This window comes from Danaus plexippus, chromosome 10, assembly GCF_018135715.1.
Source record: "Danaus plexippus chromosome 10, MEX_DaPlex, whole genome shotgun sequence".
Taxonomy (NCBI): domain Eukaryota; kingdom Metazoa; phylum Arthropoda; class Insecta; order Lepidoptera; family Nymphalidae; genus Danaus; species Danaus plexippus.
Genome location: NC_083543.1, coordinates 5,297,463 through 5,323,119, shown reverse-complemented (window position 1 = coordinate 5,323,119; position 25,657 = coordinate 5,297,463). Strand labels below are relative to the sequence as shown.

At 34.0% G+C, this 25,657-nt stretch overlaps 1 protein-coding gene across 1 annotated transcript in view; it reads right to left on the bottom strand.

The window, feature by feature from the left end:
* Positions 1–752: 752 nt before the first annotated feature.
* LOC116766669 (disintegrin and metalloproteinase domain-containing protein 10) overlaps positions 753–25,657 on the bottom strand; it is a 45,338-nt gene continuing 20,433 nt past the window's right edge. The window contains exons 2-16 of the mRNA XM_032656693.2: positions 24,484–24,677; positions 23,983–24,049; positions 16,012–16,203; positions 10,005–10,158; positions 8,588–8,756; positions 8,167–8,331; positions 7,099–7,270; positions 6,347–6,558; positions 5,866–6,100; positions 5,252–5,369; positions 4,839–5,005; positions 4,430–4,692; positions 3,455–3,687; positions 2,975–3,153; positions 753–2,627 (exon numbers count right to left, since the gene is read on the bottom strand). Of these exons, the coding sequence (XP_032512584.2) occupies positions 2,536–2,627; positions 2,975–3,153; positions 3,455–3,687; positions 4,430–4,692; positions 4,839–5,005; positions 5,252–5,369; positions 5,866–6,100; positions 6,347–6,558; positions 7,099–7,270; positions 8,167–8,331; positions 8,588–8,756; positions 10,005–10,158; positions 16,012–16,203; positions 23,983–24,049; positions 24,484–24,677 (2,612 nt within the window). The 3' untranslated portion in view covers positions 753–2,535. The remainder of the gene's footprint in view (positions 2,628–2,974; positions 3,154–3,454; positions 3,688–4,429; positions 4,693–4,838; positions 5,006–5,251; positions 5,370–5,865; positions 6,101–6,346; positions 6,559–7,098; positions 7,271–8,166; positions 8,332–8,587; positions 8,757–10,004; positions 10,159–16,011; positions 16,204–23,982; positions 24,050–24,483; positions 24,678–25,657) is intronic.

Below are 25,657 nucleotides of genomic sequence, written 5' to 3'. Positions count from 1 at the left end.
TTCTACACCAATGAAAAAAATTAGAGGGTAAAAAGTATACATCAATTTCAAGAGACTTTAATGGCCGACTGTGTGTTTGATAAAAAGGCGTTTAAATGTAAAATGAAAGAGATTTTAACATGACAGTTGAAGTAATTCGATATCGTAAAGATTAATTTGACAAAAAAAAAACACATCGGAAAGCCTTATTTGACATCATAAAAGGAAAATTTGAGTATTGGTGCTTATATTATTCTTTGAGTAGGACTTGAAAACTTAACTATCTCTTGAATTAGATCGGTTTTAACGTAACTTTTTGTCTGTATTCGGATATTATTCACTAAGGTTAAGGACATTGAATGCAAATTAGTGAATTTTTCTTTGTTCACCGATAACAGAAATGTGGTTAGTCATTATTTGTAACATTAACGTATACAATATACTATTAAAATTGTAATTTAATGATTTCTTAATTACAAATCAAGTAAAAATCATCAATATAATTTATTATTATGTTGTATGGAAACAAAAAATTTTTAAGTTTTAAGTAAACTGCTTGAACAGTCGGCGGAAAATAATACTCGTGACAACTATTGAAATTCATTCATTAATGATATAATTATTTTAAAATCTGATAGTTTTTCTGTCATCAAAACTTGGCTGCCACAAATTTCCCAGCGAAATTGTCTATTTAATATTACATACAAAAAAAAAGAAATTAATTACTAAACACGACCCACATCACACACTGCCCGTGTAATAAAAGACAAGAATTTTATGTAAAATTTATTGTATTTTTTTTGTTATTTTGAAATCACATGTTGTAACATTCATCTTGTTAATTAAAAATATTCACATTATTTATTCTATTGTTGGTAAACTAGCTTACACTTACAAGACATAATGCCATCGATAACTACGAGACGGTCATGCGGCCGTCGTCATTGGTCGAGTCACGCTACGTATGAAACATCACCCAAGGTTATACATACATACAAATATACAGTATTTATATTTAAATATAACATGAACATGTACTCGTTAACATCGTCTAATAAAATGGCGTTTATATGGAATACTTATAAAGATTGACTCTTAACTATCATTGTATAGAAAACTTAAACGTACATCATGCTCTTTGGCTTGCACGACGAATGTTACATTACGGTATGCGATCGATCACTACAATAAAGAACGTCTGAAGTGAACGAGCGATGTCCCGCGACCGCCGGAGACGAGATCGCAGTACCTCCAGTTACGTCACGGACACGTACAATAATAATAAAAACAAAACCGTCCAACAACAACACGTTTGAGCCGATGATAATTAAAATGCAACTTTCATCACAAGGTCGAGACGTAACATCAGTCTAATAACGTTTGATCATTTGGCAATAGTTATTAAAATTCTCATAACTACAAATAAACAAATACAAAGATGTTTGAGGAAGACTGATTTATATAAGCAGATCGTTCAGGAAACTTACTCATACACACATTGTGTTCACATATATCACAAGGAACACAACAAACTAATTCTGTGACATTTCGTTTACGTAACTTCTAAATGATATTTGAGCCAACAGATCTAATGATATAAATCACAAAGTTCGTAAAGGACTACAATTCGCTAAGAAGGTGTAACAAAAATTGAATTACAAATCGTCATAATGGCACCTCAACACTCCGCTTACTTTACAATACAATCGAAATAAAATTATATAAAAATTACGTTCGGCTTACATTAAGTCTAATATCGGTACGAGTATAATATTTATTTGTATGATATTTTTACATTGTAGCCTTTACATAATCATCACTTATATACAAAAATATACATAAATGTCCCGTCGGAGCGTCGTCGAGCGTATTCAGAAAAACGCCTCCTACTTTATTACGTATAAAAATAATAGCTAATATGATAGAACACCTCGCGGTCGGATTGAGCTCGCTGTTGAGCAACTCGCGCTCGGACGCCTCACTACATCAGTTGCACGGTCGACGTTGGCGTAACAAGACTCGGTATTTACATTTACAAAGGAAACGCAGCGGTCGTTGTTACATACTTTACACCAACGACCTTATTAACGTTCACATCGTTTCAGTTCCAAACAACCCACACTCGTATGTAAGACGACAAAATATGGAATGCTACAAACTATAGAGGTGAATGTTCGGGAGCCGTCGCTGGTCTTTAACAATGACAGTCTGATTAGAATAAACAAAGCCAGGAGTGGGGATGAGCTAGCCGGTAAGGAGTGAACAAGAAAACGCGGGCTCTTAACAAATTCAAAAATGGAATGGTATTTTATACATATCGTAGGCGGCTGTGTATGTGTGTGGGAAGGGGGGGGGAGAGGAGGGTGGTGATGCGTCGGACTAGCCGGCGGTGTCGTTAGCGTGTGTGACTGCCAGCGTGTCTGGCGAGTGCAGGGTGATGTTAGTCTGCGAGGCGACGGTGGTGCGCGTGGGTGTGGGGGTGCGGCACACGTATCCCAGCAGCAGCGGCACGCCCGGTAGCGCCACCAGCTCGAGCTGGGCGCGCGGCTCGTACTGTCAGACCTTTTGAGGTCGCATCTCGTAGGACTGCGGGTAGGCGTTAGCGTACGGCTCGCCGCGGCGACCGCTCGGACCCGCCGGCGCTGACGCTGAAGAAATTATATTAACATGAGCACGAGGACCTACAACGACTTACAATATATTATATTATCAAGAGGGACTATAACATGGGACAAGTGATAGATAGAATATTTTTTAGAATAGAACTCACAATTTTAGACGCGTGTCATAGGTACTCTAGAGCTATTAATAAATCAAGACCCTTATCATAACAACACTATTATCGAATGAAGAACAATCGCTTACGATATTTAATTGATGGCTACGACTAATACGGCAGTAATATTCCAAACACATGTAATTCGATAGTGGGAAGGAGGTTCGATATCCAACTACCCACACAACATTTATTAGTATCATAGCAATATGTGATCACCCATGTCCCTGGCGGAGTACGCTAGTGGTGGCGCGTATCCCTTGTGAGGTCGTGTCCTCCGCTGCGGGGTGCGTGCGGGTCGGGCGCCCCCCCGCCGCGCCCCCGCCGCCGCCATGCCCGGCTGACCGCGCATGCGCCGGAGAGTGTTCATAGGACGACGCAGGGTCTCAGATAAGCGTCTGTTATTAAAGTGACAAAAATTAAATACTTCTATATTAGATTGCTTGTCGTCAACGGTATTAGAATGTTTTATTCTCTTAAAATTCTCTTTAATATTTATCATAACTTTCGATTTGATGTTGTAATACCGCAGATATTATATTATACAAAATAAATCGTAACCAAAAAGCAAATCCTTTACTGAAGAGTTTCATGATAAAAACCTCACATATGATCTTAACTTAATGAAAAGACACTCTCGAATACAATCTGCGAATGAAACATGTGTGTACTCCGGTTTATTATTGTGCACGGCCGTACCTAGCGGGCGGCCGCTTGGGGTTCGAAGATGGGGTGTGGACGGCGCAGCATTTAACGAAGGCTCCCATACAAACGACGAGCGCCACCCCGCCCAGCAGCACCGCCCACCACTGTTCCGTGACCCAGGCTTGTAGGGACTGCAGCGTCGCGCGGTTCAGAAGAAGGTTCTTCAATTTAACCAGAGGTCCCTCGGCGTCGACGGCTCGACACTTTAGGAACACATCGCAGTAGCCCTGGAATATTTATATATACTATTAATAATGCTATGTATTATATGATGAGATCTAAGACTTACGTGTGTATTCTTTTAAATAAAACTAAGATTTTCAGATGTCCTATGCCTTTCTAATATTTCAGACTACATTCTCCCGACGTGCCGGTTACTTTACAGCGACCGGGATCATGTATATGTTTATATAATCGTCGATTGTTCTAAACGTCCGTATAAAACGGTTGTCTGTTCTTAACCGTATTATACTTCTCGCATTTCCCCAGTCTTGATTCCCTTTGGGATACTGCTGAATAGTTCAACTAAATTAAGGAGCAAATAAAATAAATAAATCATTTTATATTTTGTTAAAGTTATTCGTTGTAGAGACATCTGTTGATAGTTTATATATTATAATTATTTGGAGTTCGGAGATGTATCCAGCTCAGTGAGACAGAATGTAACGGAATAATAAGTGAAATGAATATAAAACTTTAATATTATTGAAACCTAATATTTTAGATGTTATAATTCAGATCTTAACAATATTTAGAGAGGACAGAAAACGGGAACTGTCATTTTTCTGGGACTGACACCGCATCTCTAAAATTTGTCTTCAAAAAATAAGATAGACGTTGACAGTGCGTTCCCCATCTACAACTTCCTTTCCACCTTCCAAGCGGTGCAAGGACAGTCGAGCACTATCCAGTCGAAATAAAAAAAAACATGTCAATATATGACGTCACAACTTGGTACAAGCGACCAACCTGGAAGTTATCACAGGGCGAGCCGGGTCGCAGGCTGATCCCACCCGGCGGCAGGCCGACCGTGTGCGCGAACTCCGCCGTACTCCTGCAGCTGTCGGGCTCGGGGCCGGTCTGACACGCCAGCTGGCAGAGCAGCCGGCGGTCCACCACCGCCGTCACGCCGTCCCCTACCTTGGTCGGTGACGAGGACAGGAAACACTCCTTCATGTTCCACGCCAGACATATAGAACCTCGGCATTCGCCGTATATACACAGCTGCGTGCCTGCGAATAATAATATCATATATAGGGAACCTTGTCTTAGAAGGGGAGTTCAAGGTTTTATATGGACATATAATGAAATATAAAAATGTATCAGAATAAAATAGCGTGAATGTCTATTCTCATAAATATATATATATGATCATTACCGTTATTGCAGACGGTGCCGTTAGCCATAGCCTGCGGCGCAGGACATTCGGCAGAGGTCCCCGAACAGTACGAGGCCAGGCTGCACTCGCTGGCCGCGCGACACGTCACATTACGAGACGCGGGCGTGAACTGACACGTGGGACTACAGCACGGACCTTGAGACGGACTGGAGGGGGGAGGGGGGTTTAATACTCATATAACATATTTACTCTGATAGATCATTTTATATTTGAGCTTCTATTATATTCCATGTATAGGAGACGAATGATAGACCCAAGCAATGCAAGGCAAAACATCTACGCTCATATATGATTTGTTCTTACACTGATACTTATCTAGTGCTACATGTATGATGGACGTCAGTCTACGCTGTTATACAAGTGGTAATTATTTTATTATGTGTTATATTGACCTGCACTGCGTGTTGGCTCGCCTCTGACAGCCCACGGCGCTGTTGTTACGCTCGAAGTCGTAAGGGCTGACGAGACGCGGGTAACAACAGCGATCCTTACATTCGTTTTCATTGTAACCTGAGATTGAAATAATTAAATATATATACGTACTAATTTTGTTATATATATATATATATACATTCGTTTAATATAAGAGTTCCAGAATATTTTTTTAATAATTGTAATTTGAAAAATGTTAAATCTGTGATATTTATTTTTTGACATAATATTAATTCAACGTATGTGAAGGTCATCTTAGTTAAAATGGGTAGAATAAAAATTTAGTATAAAACTTAAATATAACTAAATTTTTCTGATTACTACGCTTTATTTCATTAATTTGTCTGACATTATCATCTGTGTCCGTGGTCGCGGTCGCTGCAAAGTAGCCGAAACCTCGGGAGTATGTAGTTTAAAATAATGAGTAGTAAATCCGAAAACATTAGTTTTATTTAAACAAATAGTCGCGAAAGTCTTAAATCTCATAAAACTCTAATTCATATATAACCGCGGACATCCGTCTTTCTACTAATATTTTACGAGTCTATAATTAAACTCTCATATTAATTCTCACCGCAATCACACTCCTCCCCTACTTCTACGATCTTGTTCCCACAGAACGCTCCGTCGCTCTCCTTGAGACAGTCCCTCTTCCGGCCGTCCTTGACCGCGTCCAGGACGGCGCTGATGTTCCCCACCGAGCACGCTGAGAAACGACTGTTGTTGGGCCGATCCCCGGAGGTAGCGGACGCGAACATTATGTAGTTACCCTGCTGGCCGCCCGGACGACACTCGGACGGGTAGTCGTGCTGGAACATGTGTTGTTCATAAATTAATATTATATATGATGTGAGTATCGAGGACCGCTTTTGATATAAAGTGTGCAGTTGGCGGAGAACTTCGTTGCTCAAGGAACCATTTAATTTTTTTAGTATCTTATTAATATAAACTCCATGTCATCACACAGACACACAATAGTTAAAGGTGAGATTGTGACACAAACTGAAGTTTAGACAATATACCTAATAGGAAAATAGAGTAAACTTGTATCTCACCGGTGATCCGAAGTTGTGACCTATCTCGTGGGCCAATGTGAGCTGGCTGACTTTAGGTGGTACTCTACTATTGTAGTTGACGAATGTAATGATGCCAGTGTTGAGTGACCTCTTGGTGCTCTGGTACATCCCGCCAGTGGTCTCGGTGTACGTTTTATACTTCTCGCAGATTCCGCCAGAGGCGCCACTAGCGCTCGCCACCCACGCCAGGCCTGACCATATATTTTAATCCATAAAACGCTCATATACTAAATAATAATTTCATTGACCTGGGAATCGAGACACAACCGAAGCCTGAGAAAAATATACATTCTCATTGTATAAATTATTATTATACTGCTAATTTATGTATACCTGTTTTGCAATATATTATCAGTTTGGTGTGATATCGGCAGCTAATATGATACGCGGTAATTAAGTTATCAAATTTAAAAAAATCCTCTATATTGAGGGTGATTTGCTCAACTGGCAATATTATATAAACTGAAATCAGCAACAATATTAAAACGAAACTATAATAAATCGCACGACTCGGTCACGGTCAGGGGTTCAGCTCGGATGTCAACACAAAGGCAGTCAGTGATAATGAAATCCGCGGCCGTCGACATTAACGAATATGATTCAAGCTTCAACAATCACTGCACATTTCCGGTGACTTTACAGGGGCAAGTCTGAAGGGGTTATATCCAGCATCAGATAAGCTGGTGATGTTGTTTTTTTTTGGTAAAATGTCTACAAGTTTGTGTGACTACCTAATGTCCCGCCATTAAAATCCCTGTATGTGAAGACGTAAGCCAGACAGAAGTCTTCGTGATTGCCGAGCGAGTGGAGGTTCAGGAAGTTGGAGACGTCAATGTTCTCCAGACAGAACTGGTTCGTCTCACTCGCGAATGGATTCGTGTTGCAGGACGAGTCGTCGTCGATCTACAAACAAACATGTTCATATAATTTTCAATATACATAAAATGTATCAGATATGAATGTATGCCTTGCATATTTCTGCTACGAACAGGCAAAGAAATAGATTTTTATGCAAAGAAATGTTTGTTAACATAGTATATATAGGTATATGCTTCCGATCTTATTGATTTATATAAATAACATGAGAAGTCAAAAAAATATAGAGATCTATAAATTAGTTTGTAAGGAAAATTTTAATATTAAACGATTATTTTTTCTATTATGTGACATATCAAACCAACTTATATAGAAATTTAAATAGATATTGATAATGGCTCATGTAATAAATAGTCTTTGTTAGAATTTGACGTCTTTCCAGTTTCTATGATGGTAAATTTAAAACAACTTATTACCTATTTATTGTGAGTATCTTCGGAAATCAAATAATCAACAGCTATAAAGAGGTTTGATACTACGATAAGGCATTATTAGAACATTTTTTTTTCTTTAAGGTCCAACCTTATAGGACTCCACATTCGGAAGTCCTTTCATATACTCTGCTAATATTTCTTTATTAACATTTTTGATGTTGTAGTACATACATAATACATATATTATACCAAAAATACCCTTTTTTTAATTGTCACTAATTGTTTCTATGAACTTTGAAATGTTTTTATTGAAGACAAACCCACTTTTTTTGAGCATTCCATCACAATATACTAGTGACATCCGGACTCAAATCGAATCAGCCATTTCTGAGATTATGGATCCTATACTCAGACAAACAGACAAATTTACCTAACAAATCTTATATACATATACTGATCACTGACAGTTTCATTATAAATGTATATATATATATATACATATTCGTATGAACCAGTCATCGAACCCGTGACATTCCCTTCCAAGCTCACCTTTATCCTCTGTACTTCAAACTGTATGTTTCTGTGTTCCTTCCGCCCGTCGAACTTTGTATATCTGTATATATAGTTGACAGCTGTCACGTGGTGTGAGATCAGCGACAGTATCTCCTCGCGCGTCTTCATGTCCACTTCGTTTTTCTTATTCATATCCATGTGCTGGAATTATTAGAATCATTAAATGGCATAGAATTCATCAATATATTAATGAATAAATTCGTAAAGATTCTTTAACTCGATATATATAATGTGAATTCCCTTATATATTTGCTTTTTGTAGGAATAATGAACACATTAATTTGTTTATTAAAGATTAAAAATAATGTAAAAAAACACGTCAAAAATCTATAAAAAGTTGAAATAGTATAACGCTATTTGGAAGTCGGTTGTATATTGTTAGAGCTGTTGTACTCACATCAGGGAATCCCCCCCTGACATGTCTCCATATCAATGGATCAGTCTGGATGTAGAGCGAGCACGTGTTCTTCGCCTTACCCTCCGCAGCACGACGTGTTCGCGTGTGTTCGTTCGTGTTCGCCGCTCTTGAATATTTGTTGTAATGGTTGAAATCCCAATGTCTGGAACTAAGTTCGAAATATTTATATTTATAGTAAATAAGTATTTAACGTAACTTGAAAAGAAATTATAATTATGTTTGAAATGAGTGACTCGAATAAAAAGCGACATTAAAAAAAAACATACTTAATATTATGAAACATTACTTATAGTCTTACGACAGATTAGATTTTACTGCCGACTTTATTTGCGTGTTTCCATGTCCCTATATATGTATATATAAAGACTCAACGTATTGGTATACATTATAATAATAAGATAAGTGTAATAGAATAAAGCAATGCAAATAAGCGAAGCGTAGATTAAAAGTTTTACGAACTGATTTGTCTTATATATTAATTAGATGAAAGTTCATCTCGTCTATGTAGTGGACAACTTCTGAGCTATTTTCGAAAGAGTAAGTCTGTAAGCTCCTTTGAAAGTTTAGATTAAGCCGGAGAGCACTTGCAGCAGAGAAACAACGAGAGGACTTAAAAATTTTAATATTAAAAAATTAAAAGTAAATCATTAATGATGTTATTTTATGCCAATAATAATTTTCAGTTGTGGTAATCATACGAGCGTACTGATAATTCCGTACAGGATGTTAATATCGCGTTAATAAAAATAAAAAATAAAAAAAATTATATGAAAAATTTATGTATCGTATTGGACGTCATTTTATTTATTAACATTATTACGTACATATTTTTTGTATTAAATAAAATTCATATAATAAAAACCTAAATAAGCAGTCCTTAAGAAAGTAAATTAATAGTAATTATTACTGTATTTGTTACTTCATATTTCACATGTATGTATATATTATATAAGGATATTGCCTAATTGATACAAATAATAATCTAATAATGAAGTGTAATATACAGACGTTTTATCTGTGAATTTATTATTTTTGTACCAGTTTCATTTCATAGAAACAAATTTTCCAGTCCATCTATTGCATGTTGCATTACAGACAACAAGAAACACATTACGGATATTATGTATTCCATCCTCTCATAGGCACATCAATAATAAGAGCACACCGCACTTTTTTGTTTCTTTTCTTACTACTTGTACCGTTTAACGTTTTTCAGAATAGCAAATACATATACCATGCAGTTTGAATCATTACATTACTTTAAAAAAAATAATACCTGAAAATTTAAATTTGATTTTAGGAAGTCAACTAAAACATATTTTAAGTCTTGAGATCGTATTATCAGTTGGAGAAATAAATAGCAATTATTCAATAGTGTTCATTGATTATTCCATACCTGGTGGTATCATCCCTGAGGCTGTTTGGATGGGGCTGGCTGGGAGCAGGCGAGTGCATCGGAGTGGTGGTAGGCTCATCGTCAACACCAGAGTTCTGTATACGCTCCATCCACTGTACCACTTCATCGGTCACTCCACATCCACCAACATGACCTACGAACCCAGCCATCATCTATACTTTACAGTTTACACTAATTATTCAAAACTGTTGAAATGTACTTCTATTGCGTGTTATGTAATAAATATTTTATAAGCTTGACATCTATTAAGTACTATGAGAATGCTTTAGAATTTTACAAGTTTATAGCCACGTTAACGGTCCTGTGAACATTAGTAAACGCATGTGCCAATATTATCCGACAACGACCCCAGAGACTATTATTACGTCTAGACAGCATAAGTTAACAAAATAATGTATAGAATTGTTGTAGATACATTTTACAACCAACCATGCATACATTCCGCCTGTGTCATTATCTATTCCGTCCTAACATTATGTCTATCCTATAAAATGTATCTCAATTAAATGTGGCCTTAAATTATTTTTTTGTTGGAAATAAATGTAATTTGTAGGATCTCATCTAAAACTTTTTTAAAGAGTACCACTACCCAAAACATTTATTATATATAAAAAGTTTTTATTTATTTTGTATTTTCATAGAAATCGGCCAACTAATTTCGATAACACTTATACGGTACCACTGTAGAGGTATGAATCTTCAAAAAAGAGATATAGATTCTTCAAATAGATTTCTTATTTGACGTAATATTCGCGTAACATAATAAAAAAGTCATAAGTTGAGAATCTCCTTTCTCGAAGTCGATTAAAGACAAAAAACAACAAACATTCTGGACAAACTAATTGACAATATTTTAATCAAAACTCCGCCTACATTATAATATAACCTGAAAGATTTTTCATAACGGAATGTACAAATAATTTTTTCCGTTATCCTATACTGTGAAGACAACGAAAAAAATCAATAGCACAACGACGGAGAGCGGGTCGTCATATTTTACATAATGCAATGGAATGTTTCGAATTATTCATGAGTAAATCCAACTTTGAGGTTCAAGTTATCGCGCTTCGTGAAACAGATTAATACAAAAAAAATATATCGTCCGCCAACGTCGCGACGCTGTCGTAGTCACGGAATATAGATGCATTTCAATATAGCAATATTACAATAAAATAATACGAGCCAGGATATATAAACTTCACATCGTTTAATATGCGATGTCTTCATATTTGTTTCTTTAATTACATCTCTTGAAATTTTATAGACTTACTATTTAATATGCTTAGCACAATTTTGCAAGGTTGTATAACTTACGAAGCATTTCTAGTCACATTTTAGTATAAACGTATGTTATACAGTAAGACATTAGTCATACGTTGATACTGAGATGTGTGAAGATTTACGAATAGGCATCTGTTAACGCTCTGTATGTAGTGTTAGGCTGCAAACTAAGGGTATGCATATTTATGTTGAAAGACCACTTTATCTCCTTTAACACCATTGTTTAGTACTAATGAGATATCAGAATTAAATTTTAATTTAAAACAAACATTTCTATTTAATTCTTAGATAAATTCTAACGTAGCGATTTAAGCAGTTGCTATGTTAATAAACATTACGTACTTAGGAGTGAGAAATATAAAAGCATGTTTTTCATAAGAATTGTAACATAAATTTTGGTAATAACTCTAGAAATCATTTTACTGCTGTGAGCCAGCTGTTGTAGTCACCACCTGCACCTATACTAAAGTAATTGCAGCTATATTTATGTGTCAGCTAAGCACAACGTGATTAACGAACCTCCTTTTAAGGATAACTGCTTTACTCAGCCGGAAGTCTACCGATCGGTTGGAGTTAGACATTATCAATCTATTGTATATAAATGAAATCTAAAACCTAGTTAACAGTAAGCTCAATATGCTTTTAGTCTTGTTTTTTTATAGAAAATCCTCAATTATATTTAAAAGGCGCTGAGGTCACGTTGAATAGGAGATAGGTATGAAAAGGGTTGGCAGTTATAAATATAATCTGTTACCTAAACCCTGTTTCGAGTTAATGAACGTCGGTAGTAGAAAAAACGCGTAGATTTTTTTTATTATACACGTTATAAAAGTGTATTTAATTTAAATACACCTATCCATATTTCATTTTAATAACATAATATTATATATTTCTGTGGCGAACGAATAGATACTATATAGAATTGTTAAGATTGAGAATGTCGTAGTGTAGATTTTAAAAAGAGCAAATAAGCCAACAGAGGCCAATGCCATCGGCTATGGACAACTGTAAATGAGGGAAGTTGCTAGAGTTTCGCAATCGTTTGCAAATACTAAACATGTTGGCCGTCTACTTTCTGGTCAGCTTTTGGCAGAGATTTCGATAAACTTATTCCATTAAATTTGTTTGACCATTCTCATATTAATTCAAAAATTACACTTATATACATATATATATTGTAAACACTATACAAATAACTTCAGTCGAAACAAATTCAATTCGATATTATTTATTAGTAATAATGAATAAAAATTGCAATTGTATGTACAATACCAGCTGGAAAATAATAAAGGAGGGAGAGAAGCCTTCAAAACCACTCGTGTAGGGGGGATCGTAAGCGCTATTGTAAAATAAAAATTGCATGAGGACTCTAATGAGGCACTCGCATAGTCTGTAAATATGGTATTTGTACGTCGCTGGGTAGGCATTACGCCCGTAGCCAGTAATTTCCGTTATCTCGCGGTCGCGTATAGCAGCTTCGTTAAAATGCAGTGCCTGACGCTCGGTGCCTTAAAAAATACAGCTCCCATTCAGCCCTTTTTAATTTTATACCAGCTCCGACAACAAACGTTGTATGTTATATTATACCAGTTTTATATTATATAATACGTATAGCTGATAAGTTTTTATCATTAGGAGTAATTAATCCATTAATCCACCAGCTGTATTGAATGAGTGAGGGAACAAATAATTGACAAAGTACGTGCTTGAATTACTTTAATCATCGCAATGAAGTAGTGTCGAGTCGATACGAACAACATCTGTTGCTCGTCCGCTCAAGTGCAGAGATCTCATTACTTTATTATAATACAACATGTCAATTAAATTCATTAATTACGCATTCGATGACGCGAAAACTATTCAAATTTAGAGATTCTAATGTATCAACATTACAAATATAAATACAGAATTTTATAAAAATATTTAATATAGAAATGTTAGAACAAAGATGTTTCTAGAAGCTCTTAAAAACAAAAAGTCTCAACTAACAACGTTTTACATACATATTCCTTGCACAAACAACTTAACAACGTCATTTTACTTTGAGACGGCTGTTTCTTGGGAATGCACCATTTTTCAAAAGCATCGGTTGAGACTCTCGAGACTTGTTATCATAAAATACGTGTGCAGTTCCTTTGCGGTTGGTTTCTTATTAAATGTAATTATTTTATTTAAGATCTTTACATTTTATCACAGACGAAAGTAGTTTGTAACTCTTCATTTTATTACAAAATTTCGAAAGCAAAAACTAAAAGACTTTTCAATCAATGACGCATAAAATAAATTAATTGTTGTTGTTCTTATACTTAATTACTTAGGCGTATTTTTTTTTTATTAATTCAGTCATACATTATGCAGTAAGTTTGATAATAAACCGCTCCCAATTGAGACATGAAAGCCGGAATAGGCAAGACTATATCACTTTGATGGGTACAATACTCCCGCACTTGCAACCCTGACTCGGTAAACAAATCCACTGAATTTATAATACACTGCGTTTGATAAATGAACCATGACTTATGTGCTATAACAATGTTTAGGATGATGCATGCAACTTTAATATCTTTGAGTTACATCTGGGTTATTTTTAAAGTTTCTTGACAACAAAGAGATTCATTTAATAGTTATTTATGATATTAAAGCATGAACTTTGTTTGTATGAAAAAATAAGTTAAAGATTAAAAATATTGTTAAAGTTTATTTAGTATAATTCAATATGAAATCTTTATCGTAACTTATTTTAGTATAAGAAAGAAGTTATAAATTTTGCCAATAACTAACTACACTCAACTAAACTAACAATTTTGTAAGTAAGTTTAACATAATACGTAGAGGTAATTTAGTTTCAAAATATCAGAGACTTTAATATGACTTAAATTAATGTAATTTCAAACAAGGGGAAATGTCATATAATACAGAAGGCAATATTACAATATAAGGTTCTGTTCAAATACTCTTCGATATTAGAATGCCAAATGCATGGAACAATAAAAAGGGTCCACCCCTATACAACTATCCAATAGATGGTAATGAAAACAAATGCAGCTATACGTGTATACGTGGATCGTGATCCATCCTGTTAACTCAATATATATATGTTTATATAAAAATACGATACATTGATATTATTTATTGGCTTATATAAAAATAAGCGTTTAATAAAACTTAGTACGTAGGAACTTTTCGAATATATTTTCGAACCATTACTCTTTGTTAGTTCTGTCGCTAAGTGATTAAAAGTTAGGAAGCAGTCAATTTTTCATTTTGTTGGCGAGGTTACGACATGGTGATCGCGAGCAAAAACTAATTTATCACAAAAATAAAATGCTCCGAAAGACAAAGTGTCAGCGCCGTAGCTAACGAAAAATAAAAAATAAAACGCGCAACCAACACAGGCTTCCAAATTTAACGGCGAACGTTTCTTTTAGAGCCACAATTTGTGTCTGCCGAGTTGACAAAAATTTAGACCCTAACGTCGGTGCGGTGTTGTTGACGGTAAATTACCATTCAGGGAGCAGCCTGCGATTCCGCCGATGAATATGTATGATGTGACACTGAATTGGATCACTTTTATTGCTGTTATTTAAACAAAACAGAAATAAATTTCATTGTTCTAATCAGACGTCACAGGAATTTAAGAGAATGTCGAATTGTCATTTGAAGCTTAGGAGGCGTTGTAACGTGGCGACAAAAGAGTTTGAAATCGATTTCAGAACAAAGAAATATATTTTATCTACACATAGCAGTGTTATTGTTGCCGACGGTTTCGTATCTGGGCTGACACAAGTGTGAAATATTGCAGATTGTTATTGTCATTGATCATGGACTTTGAGAGCAGCGTTATGTACGTCCACGAAGACAATAGAACAGAATTGATTGAACCATCTGAAGGTATTAAAATCGCGTTGAATTGAATTAATTTATGACACAAGTTTTGTCCAATAAAGCTCTCCAATGTCCGGTAATAAATTGTAGCGAAATTGCAGTTGCAGGCGTTGTAGCAATCAGCCGGTGACAGCTACCAGCAAATGGGATTAAAGTTTGTTAACGACCTTGCAACTCATTTGCAGCGCGACACACTGTGGCGAAACCTAAACGAACTTGTCTCTTGTGCCATCCACGGACTACACCTAGTTTCCAATTTCTAGATTTAATCTTGTTCCGCATTAGTGTAAGCCACTTCGTTACCTGCACTAATGCGGTTTAATAACTAAACTAATTAATTTACGTTACTGTATTCCTAATTATTAATTAGATCTTATATATTCGACATAAGTGTTATAAAAACTGTATCACAAATAAAACCATATATTAATATGAAGCTATTCTATAAAAATATAGTATTATTATATATTATATAATTCTCATTAAAAATTATTGAATTAAATAAAAACAACTCCGATAATATATATAATTTACAGCAAAAAATTTATTTTAAAGATAAATTTATTACTTCAAATAACTGATTTGTTCAACTTCAAATAACTATTTGCAATGTATCCCGTAAACATACGATAAAGTTTATTTATTTAAGTTCATATCTGTGACATTCACAGTTATGAAATCGTTAAACTTAGAAACACTCGATAAAATTTCTCTTATCTTTTCTACTGAGAGTGAAAATGCAATCTGAAGGCTATACATATATACTTTTTGTATGAGTGTGTGTGGGTTTGTAATGTGTATGTGTGTGTGTGTGACTCACCGTGTCTTCTATGAGCGTATGGATCTACAACGTCTCCCTCGTGGTATATAACCGAGTGTACGCGAGTCTTGGTACTGTTGGGTGGGAAGTAGCGCCGGGCGTGTTCTACGTAGTAGGCGCCGTCATTTAGCACTATTTTGCCCTCGAACACGCCATCCGTCACCGAGCCGAAAACCGTTGAACCGGGCTCGTCTGTTGATAAATAAATAAGTTCATTAAACATACACGATCGTGACACAGCTGAAATGAAGAAAATTAAAGTTATTATATGACGTCCTGGTCGGAATCTATACTTATTGCAAAAACGAAACGGATATTGGGCCGTTGAGCAAGGGAGGATTTTTTTTCTAAAATATACACGTTTCGGAACAATTTCTCTTCTATCCATCGGGTTTGGACGATAGTATAATTTATACAAATATTGCGACTCGAAAAAAACGCAGGACTGTTGTACAAAAACGTCGTAATTACTGTTAGGGCGTACAATTAACGATAGTCATATGTACTATATCAAAAAATATATCTCCATCATCCAGTATAAATATTTTTTTTTACATTTTTAAATAAAATCATAAATGACATATAACAGATATGTGTAATGAAAATACGGACAAAATGAATCCACTTCGTAGGAACATTATCGAATTAAGATAAATTTATTGAAAACGAACAAAAGCCGCGTACGCCATTCAATAAAATAAATTATAAGTACCGCATTTTGAATTGAAAAACCGGTTCTATAATTGCCACTTATTAGAAAAATGTTGGAATATCCGCACAAATAAATTAAAAGCTAGTATGTAATTTGCTAAATGCTTTTCACATTCAGACACATGACAGTTGCCTTAGAGCAAAAAGCAACAGGACTATAATTATAGTTTCAGTTACAATTTGGACATCTGTGCCTAGTATGGAATTGCAAGGCCGACAGTTTTATAGTATTACATGGAACCCGACAAACGAGAATCGTAGTTTTATTTCAATATTGCCTAAACTAAGTCTTCTTTAATCAAAATAAAAAAAGGTTTGTTTAGGTCCTATTCGATAACTTTCATGCATTTGGATATAAATAACAATAAAACCTTAATTAATTGCCTCTAGAATACATATATCGTTAATTTCATTCACAAATCCAGTGCTGTAATGAGCTTCTTCAATGAGCACCCTGAGTGGTACATTGTGATTTCAGCAATTATGTGTCAATATGGTCAATTTTCCTTACCTCGTCATCAAACGATTTTGTTTTTTTTTTTGATACTAAGATACTTGTTTTATCTGACGTCACTAGACACTATCCCGTGTTTCACGACTAACAATTGATATGGTTTGTATAACGTTTTCAGTTGTTCATCTTTTTGGTCTCTATATCATGATGTGGGATATAATAGACGTGATGTATTAGTTCAAACAGTTTTGTATAAAATAAGTGTCAGGGAACAGGGCTTTAATATTGCGATTTTAAATGATGACAGACAAGATTGTGAAAACTCCTAAAACATAGCGTTTGATTGTCATCATTAAATTAAACTGTCATTTAACATCTACACACATCTTTGCTATATTCCGTACATTGTTTACAACTTAAAATATGTTAAGAAACTAACAACAACAAGGTTGTCTGGGAGTTTACGAGTATTTCTTCATGCAATAGAATTTATACAAACATTCTAATAAAATAGTTAATTTAAGAATCATTGAAAGTCACAGAGACGATTTCAATAAAATAACAAAAAATATAAAACATCTTTCGTCCCCAAATTGAAAATGTAGGAGAACTAACAGTGATAATGATTTAAACCTAAATAAGCATATAAAAATAAATAAATATATATATATATATATATAACCTATTAAGGATTACAAAACGAATATCTCTATTCGATATGCTTTCATTTATCACGGTATATTATATTGATTTTATCGTTATTTCAATACAAAACTCTATTGAGTATTGTTAAAAATGAAACAAAAATATAATTTATGTATTATATTTCAAATACACATCCCATTTTTTTCCATTTCCGTGAATCCTCCGAATTGTATTTACTCTTCCTTCGATGTTGTTATTTTATATAAGGAAATTCATGATTAATTATTATTACATGAATTAATTTTACAGAACGAGAGGATGTGTAATACATTTTATATTTGTATATCTTTAAATTTGCCTTATTTTTAGTCCTCAAATAAGGACCGGATTGGCTAAAGTCAAAATAATAATCGAAGCACACAATACTGGATGTCAAGATACAAATAAATGTTATTGTAACTAAATTATTTTTATAAATAACTCTATGATCTTACCATCAAAATTTTGTATAAAAAGAAATCCTACTTCCTGCTATTACTATAATTGCGGAGCTTTTTGGGCACCTATGGATGTTTGTTGCGATTTTACGCAAAAACTACTAAACGGATTTTTCTGAAGCTTTTTGATAATGTAGCTTTGACATCAAAATAAAACATAGGCTATTATTTATTCAATAATTCCATGTTGTTCGACCAGGATCAATGACTAATAGTTGTATTGTATTAAGACACACGACCCAGGCTGCAGATGTCCCAGCCGGTTTGTTATATATTCATACATTTCTCACTGAGCCCAATTCCGAATTCTAAAGTACAAAGTCGCAGGCAAAAACTAGCCACATCACTTTAACTTATTACGTTGACCGCTATTCATCAATACAGTCCCTATTGTGCGCTTCGTCAATACAATGACCTTAAAGCGGTGAAGCGCTTCTGACCATACATTAAAGCAGCTTGTTACTCGACCTCAAACTACACTACAGTGACATTAACCAGTAGAGAAATGTTTCCCGCTTTTTTTTATTACTCCATCAATATTAAATTGAATAACGAATACGCTCCCGGCTTGAAAGCACGGGTGCGTTAAATGTTACTTTGAAATGGATGCGATTTTTAAATGTTGAAATATTTTCGAAGCAAGCATTTTATAAATTTAGATGATAGGAACGTAAAAAATGACTCATTATTTACTATGATCAAATTATTATATACGATATATAAGACAAATATTTCAAAGGCCACTACTATTGTAAATTTAATAACTGACAAAAAATTTCCGATAGAAATGTCGTTGTAAAGACCACGTTATAATATCAGACAATGTTCTTGCCGTTGGTAAATATCAAAGATATGGGATTTCGTATTTATGACGTTTGAAAGACCATGCCTATAATGAAAGCTAGTATTGAAATTAAAAAAATTATAAGGAAGACTATAAGTCCTATTAATTTATGATACAAGTACACAGGCTGTAATCACTGATGGAAGTGGAAAATTATTGATTATGAAAACGGAAACTGGTTCTTCTGAAGCGACATCACAATATAAAAAATTATTTAATGTTTATTAATTAGCGCTCGTCTTTTAATGTATAAAATATGTATCTTTGTAACAAAAATATTATATTAACATTGCACTGAGAGCAATATAATTTAATTAGATAAACAATTACTGTTTAAAATGAATATTCACGTATAGATAATATATGATGAGAACTAATTACACGGAAAGGATTAGAAACCTGATGTCTCAGGGTTAAAACCTAGCGAATTGTGTATTTAAAATAAGCAAGACGATTTGTTAATTTACTATAACTGGGGTCCAATAAAAGAACCGAAAAAAGCATAGAAAAAAAAGTAGTTTAAATTTTATTTATTACATGACACCTATAACATAATCTAGCAAACAAAACACTGAAAAACAATGTATTTAATTAATTAATTATATATCAACAGATTTAATAATAATTTGTTATTACAACTTACACTTAAACAATATATCTCCCGAATCTTATCTACAGTGTAATAAGCATTATTTTCGTAAACAATATTAACATATCAAACAATGTATTGAGCAGACGTGGTTAAATTACAAAGTAAACTAATATCGTTGTGGTGTATTGGGAACTATGGTATGTGTTATACAAGAAATGATCTGGGTTCGCTACAGTTTATGAAAATGCTTGCATCACCCCTCGCTTATCAACCCCAGGTATATTTGGGGCGACTTAATAAATTAATAGTTATTAGACAACTGCTTTTATATAATATCAATGATATCTAGTCTATGGTTCAATATAATTTTATAATTTTAATAAAACGTTAAAAAGCGCACGTTCTACTTGTTTCATTAATCACTTGCAGAATCTGTTTTAAATATACGTTTTGTTGCTCTACGTATATCTGATATTAATCACTCCCAAGTTGTGTGGTACGTGGAACAGTTAATTTTGATATAAAGTAATGGCTTGTCCCAAATATCGGATGCTGTTCTTATAATGATGATGAATTATCAAAATGTATGGACAATGGTGTCAGAGCTCTCGTTCAGCATTTGTAACGGCAAGTCCGGTTTGAAGCCTGTCTGTATATATATATCTAACTAGTCCATACAAGAATAATAGTAATATACGTGCCAATTTTTTTGTATGTATGTGTGTGATTTTCTTGTTACTGATTAATGGGTTGTATATCAGAGTCATGATAAATTGATAGTGTAGTGAAGAAAAGAACCATAAATACACAAGCTAAATATGAGCTTTTTTTTGTTACAGTCAATTAAGAATCAAGTCAAGATTTTAAAGGCTTATTTTTTACGTACAAAACTGCAACATACAAAAATTGTTCGCCAAAATAATTCTACATAGTAAAATAAATCATACAAAGATATATTCAGCTAATATAATAAAAAAATACTTCAACAAAAATACATTAATAAGTTTCCTATACTTTTATTATAACAATAAAACTATACGTTTATATTTAAAATATTCATATGGCACAGGAATACATTGTAATCATAGTGGACGTCGTATCAAAATACAACATAAAATTTATCAAGTAAAGTGAAACAAAACTATCCGTAGTAAGCCTTCCGTGTCCAAATATTATTAGGGTTGAATAGATTACATCGCAAAGCGGTGACTCATTTTATTTTGAACAGGTGACAGCTTATAAATGTGACAATACACCGCGAAATGCGAATTCAATGAAATTTAAGCGACATTCTAATATATCAATGACCGTATATTGTAACTATGCGGTAGGAAATATTATTTTAATATAACCACATTGGTGAACACAGATGATATACAATATTTAATCAGAAAGTAGTTTAATATCAGCTTAAAAGCCATGCGAAATTCAAATTCTATGAAGATTTTTGATATCAAACAAACGGAACACATGTAAGTTACAATAAAAGTGAATTTCCTCGTTGCCAACTTATCAGATACTCATACTGCAAAACGTTTTATTGTGACATACATTTACTGGCTGAGTTTTAAGTTGAGCACTCTCACCTAGATCCAAGTTAATAGAGCAGCCTTATCTTACAACATTTTTTAAATGGAACAGGTGCTAAGCAAATGTTAATATACATTAAGTTGCTACAAATGACAACAATTCAGTTATTCCAAATAATATTAATAATTCTTCATGCAGTCAGTGTGTTTTGTAATCTACTGTATATGCCTACTTTGCTCGTCCAAATGAAATCATTGAAGACACAAGGGAACAATTAAATTCGTCGCTAACCTCATAATTATTTTAAGCACAGGAGGTTAATATGTATGACCTGAATATATTACTAGATAGGAGTTGATACATGATAACATATCTTGGAGGAATAAAAAAATTGTATGATTTATATACATATGTATGTAATTTTAAATTAATGACATGATAGTATCAGGCCATACAAAAATATCACCTCTATCACACAAGTTACAGGCGTACCTAACCGCTTAGACCCGCATAAATTACCCGAACAATATTGTAGCATCTATTCAGCACACGTTAAACGACTTTATCGTCTTTCTAAAAGATTTTTAAATTACTAAATATGACTTGAATATGTCTTTATTATTGCTTTTTATACCAAAAAACAAACACAGAACAAAAATTATATTGATTACGCTAAAATTGCTTAGTATCGAGATTTACAAACGTATGTGAGGTCAACGTTTATATTGTTTTGTAACTGAACTGTCTATGAAGTACTGATTATAGAAAAAGGCTATTCACACTCAACCAGTATAAAAAGAACTAGAAAACAAATATTCCAATGCAAAAAAATATGCATGACCCTCATGATCGAAACAGTTCTAACATTACTGTAAGAAACAGGTTTAATGTTGATTACATTTAGTCGAAGTTAGTTCTAAATAAGGTCAGCGCCAGGAGAGGGTAGATGTCACAAAAGTTTTGAGACAATAGTCCAAGATCTGGATCACTTAAAACAAAATAACTATGTATTTAATAAATTTTACTTTTATTAAGATTATTTAACAATTTTTTTAGTTACTGTAATTAAAAAAAAATGTATATGATAAGTCGATATTTTAATGACATATAGTTTATATTGAAATAAATAGTATTTATGATGACGAGAGTTCATATAATTCCCGGGATCGTGAATATCACTGACAGCATTTTATCTGTACCCGAGGAAATGTATAATAAATTATCACATACGCTTTCTATGAACATATTTTATGATAGTGGGTTGATCCATTTAGAAATAATGATAGCGCATGATGGAAGAACGCTCTCATGATATTATATATATGTATATATAGATGAATTGTATAATATTATACAAATGGCATTTTAGAATTCAAAGAATTCAAAATAAACAACAAATAACGGGAACATAAAGAAAATACGATGAGGACCACAGAGTAAAAAAATTGTCAGAACTTGTATAAAAAAAACCGAGCCAGAGCTGCATTAAAATATTACGGTAAGCAGAGTAAATACGAGAGATGTTATGTTTTGCGAAAAAAACCGCAGGGCTCCGAAAATGTCTTTAGTAAAATTTAAAGAGTCTGACGGAAAATGCTCGCTCATTTTCATAAGTCACAAGGGCTCACTGCTACCTGTTTTATTTTCATCACTCTCTTTAATATTTTGACCGGAGTGCCGTTGTGAATGAGAAACATAAAGTAGGGTATTCATTAATTTGTAATGTTATACCTAGACAGACAATTGTTGATAAATGTAACGGACTAGAAGTAGGATATATATCACTGGAATCGTAGGATGTCGATAAAAGCTTGGCGAACTGCTGCGACAACTCTCAAGAACGTCACCGTAGGGCTATCTCTAGTATATCTATAGCTATAACTGTTTCCAACTCGGTGGCTAAGTGCATCGGAAGAGCGGTAAGTAGGGCGACGAACTGCGATCGATGCCGCACCACCCTCGCAACTTTATACATTTAGACTGTACCAAACTTTCACAATTATTACACAGGGACTGCTAGTACGTGCGACATCTACGCAATGTCCAACAAACGCCTACCAAATCATGCACAAACTTGCGATAAATGAAAATTCATTTGACATACAAATAATGCTAGCTGAATTTTTAAATTAGCGACTAACGTTATTACTATCTTGGTTACTGTTTAAATCACGATCTTTGCTACATATAATAGAAGTAAATCATAAAATATAGCTGATGCGAGTATTCCAACAGCATTCGAAGTACGTTCCGACATTAAAAGTCAAGTGGCCACCGAACGTTCCCAATTAGCCGGGACTTTGACGGCGACGAGGCCGTAATTGCAAAAAGAAACATATTTTCTGGAATCCGGAATTATTAATGAAGGGAACGGATTCATTTTTCATGGTACTAAAAGTCTGAGTACGCGATGTTCTGCCATTGATTAAACAGAATATATTTTCACTGACAATTCACAACCGAGGCTGAATGGCGATCTTTTTCAACGTTGATAAAGTAAGCATCGTTCGAATGCACAATAACGAATGGGTTAAGGGTTAGGTCACCCGCATTTCTATCTACATTTTATTACTTTATATATGGTTATATTCATAAGTATTGATTTTTAATTTTAATTTATAACAGCGTTTTAAGTATGACAATATTTTTTCACTGTTAGCATAATAGAAGAAAGTGTATGTATGTAAGGACAACTTACCAACCAAATCTCCCTGATATATATGTGACGTGTCAACATCATGTAGCTGACCCTGCGCTCCTTCAACCTGAAAAATACATTTTTTGAATATAGAAGCCCCTAGTGTAAAGAATATGAAACTTTTTAATGAAAAAAAATCATATTTTAAGCCAGATATTTTAACTGAAAACTCGGATAGCTTCATAGTTTGAACGAAGGTACAATTCGCTATACGAATTGCAGACTGCGGCTCCATCCCGGGCCGTGCTTTAGAACGTCACGAAGCGTGAATTTCGTATTATAAGTGGGCAATTTACGTGTACCATTACAGGAGAATAGTTCAATTACTACATTTTTAAGGTGGAAAATCCATTCGAACGAGCCAATATTTTAGCACTCTGGATTTACATGCTTTGAATTGAAAAGATTTACGTTACGAGCATATATAAAATGTTTTTCGTTTTGAGAACATACTTTAGTAAGGAAAGTGTAATATATTTGAATGAATTGCGTAGAACTTACTTTGAAATCCGGACTAAAAGCTGATACATCCCGTCGTAGACGCAAATGGAAGTGTCTGCCGTGAGCATGGAAGCTAATACGCAAATGTGGCGCATCAGACGAACGTCGTGTGCGAATGTGCTGTGCGTGGATTGATGTAGAATCGTACTCCAGGGGCTCGTAGTATTCAACGTATTCGCTGAGCCTTCGAGATGCTGGAACAAAATTAAAGTTTTACAGTGACAGTGATTTTTGTGATCTCTTTAATGACTTTGTATTTTCTCTCTTTGTTATAAATATTTTATTCATACATGAAATTTGTCTTTGACCGCAGCCTCCCATGTTGATTCGCTGTGATAAGGGTACACGGAAAAAAATTGTTTATTCATTTAGAACGGAAAGTACTTTTTGCAATAGAGTTAAAAGTGTATTTGAAATGTTATATATTCTACACACTAAAGTTATTTACTAAAGAACTACATTTTTAAATAAAACGCCCATATAATACTTTGCTTAACATTTTGGGTAAATATAGCTAAAGACGTGAACAACGTTTTAAGTTTAAATTGGGAAGCATCAATTCAAGGATCGTTTAATCTTCATTCAACTGCTTTCCGTCTCTTTCGTACTTTTCTTAAATTAATGGATACTATTATCGCATCCAGACAAAACATTTATATTTGTTGCACATTTACATGGTAAAACCCAGAGGAGACTATTAGTCTTATGTAGTATACAGTTACATTTCTCTTTATATATAAATAATAAGGCTAGGTACACAATAATAGAAGGCCTTTAGAATTTGTCCTTACAAGTACGTCAAGTTAATTAAAATGATGCAAATTTCATTGAAACCATTACCTACTAAATATTCGATTCTCTCCGGTAAAATTTTTCAGTCACATTAATTATAAACTTTCCGTGAGTTTCAACTCAGGGACAATGGAAATAACTACGAACAAGAATTCAAAGGTACTGAATTAGAGAGTCATTTCTTACACCTCCTGAGAACGCTTCAAAGATATATTTTAAAATCTTTGTGCAATATATTTTACAGAGAAAAGCTTAAGCGGGTTTCGACATTCTTAGTTGTGGGATTATTATTATTATTTATTTTTTATATAAAAGAATAGCAGGGTCGGTTTTAACTTAATTCTCACATGCATCGTTCCATGACATTGAAGGCGACGCATAT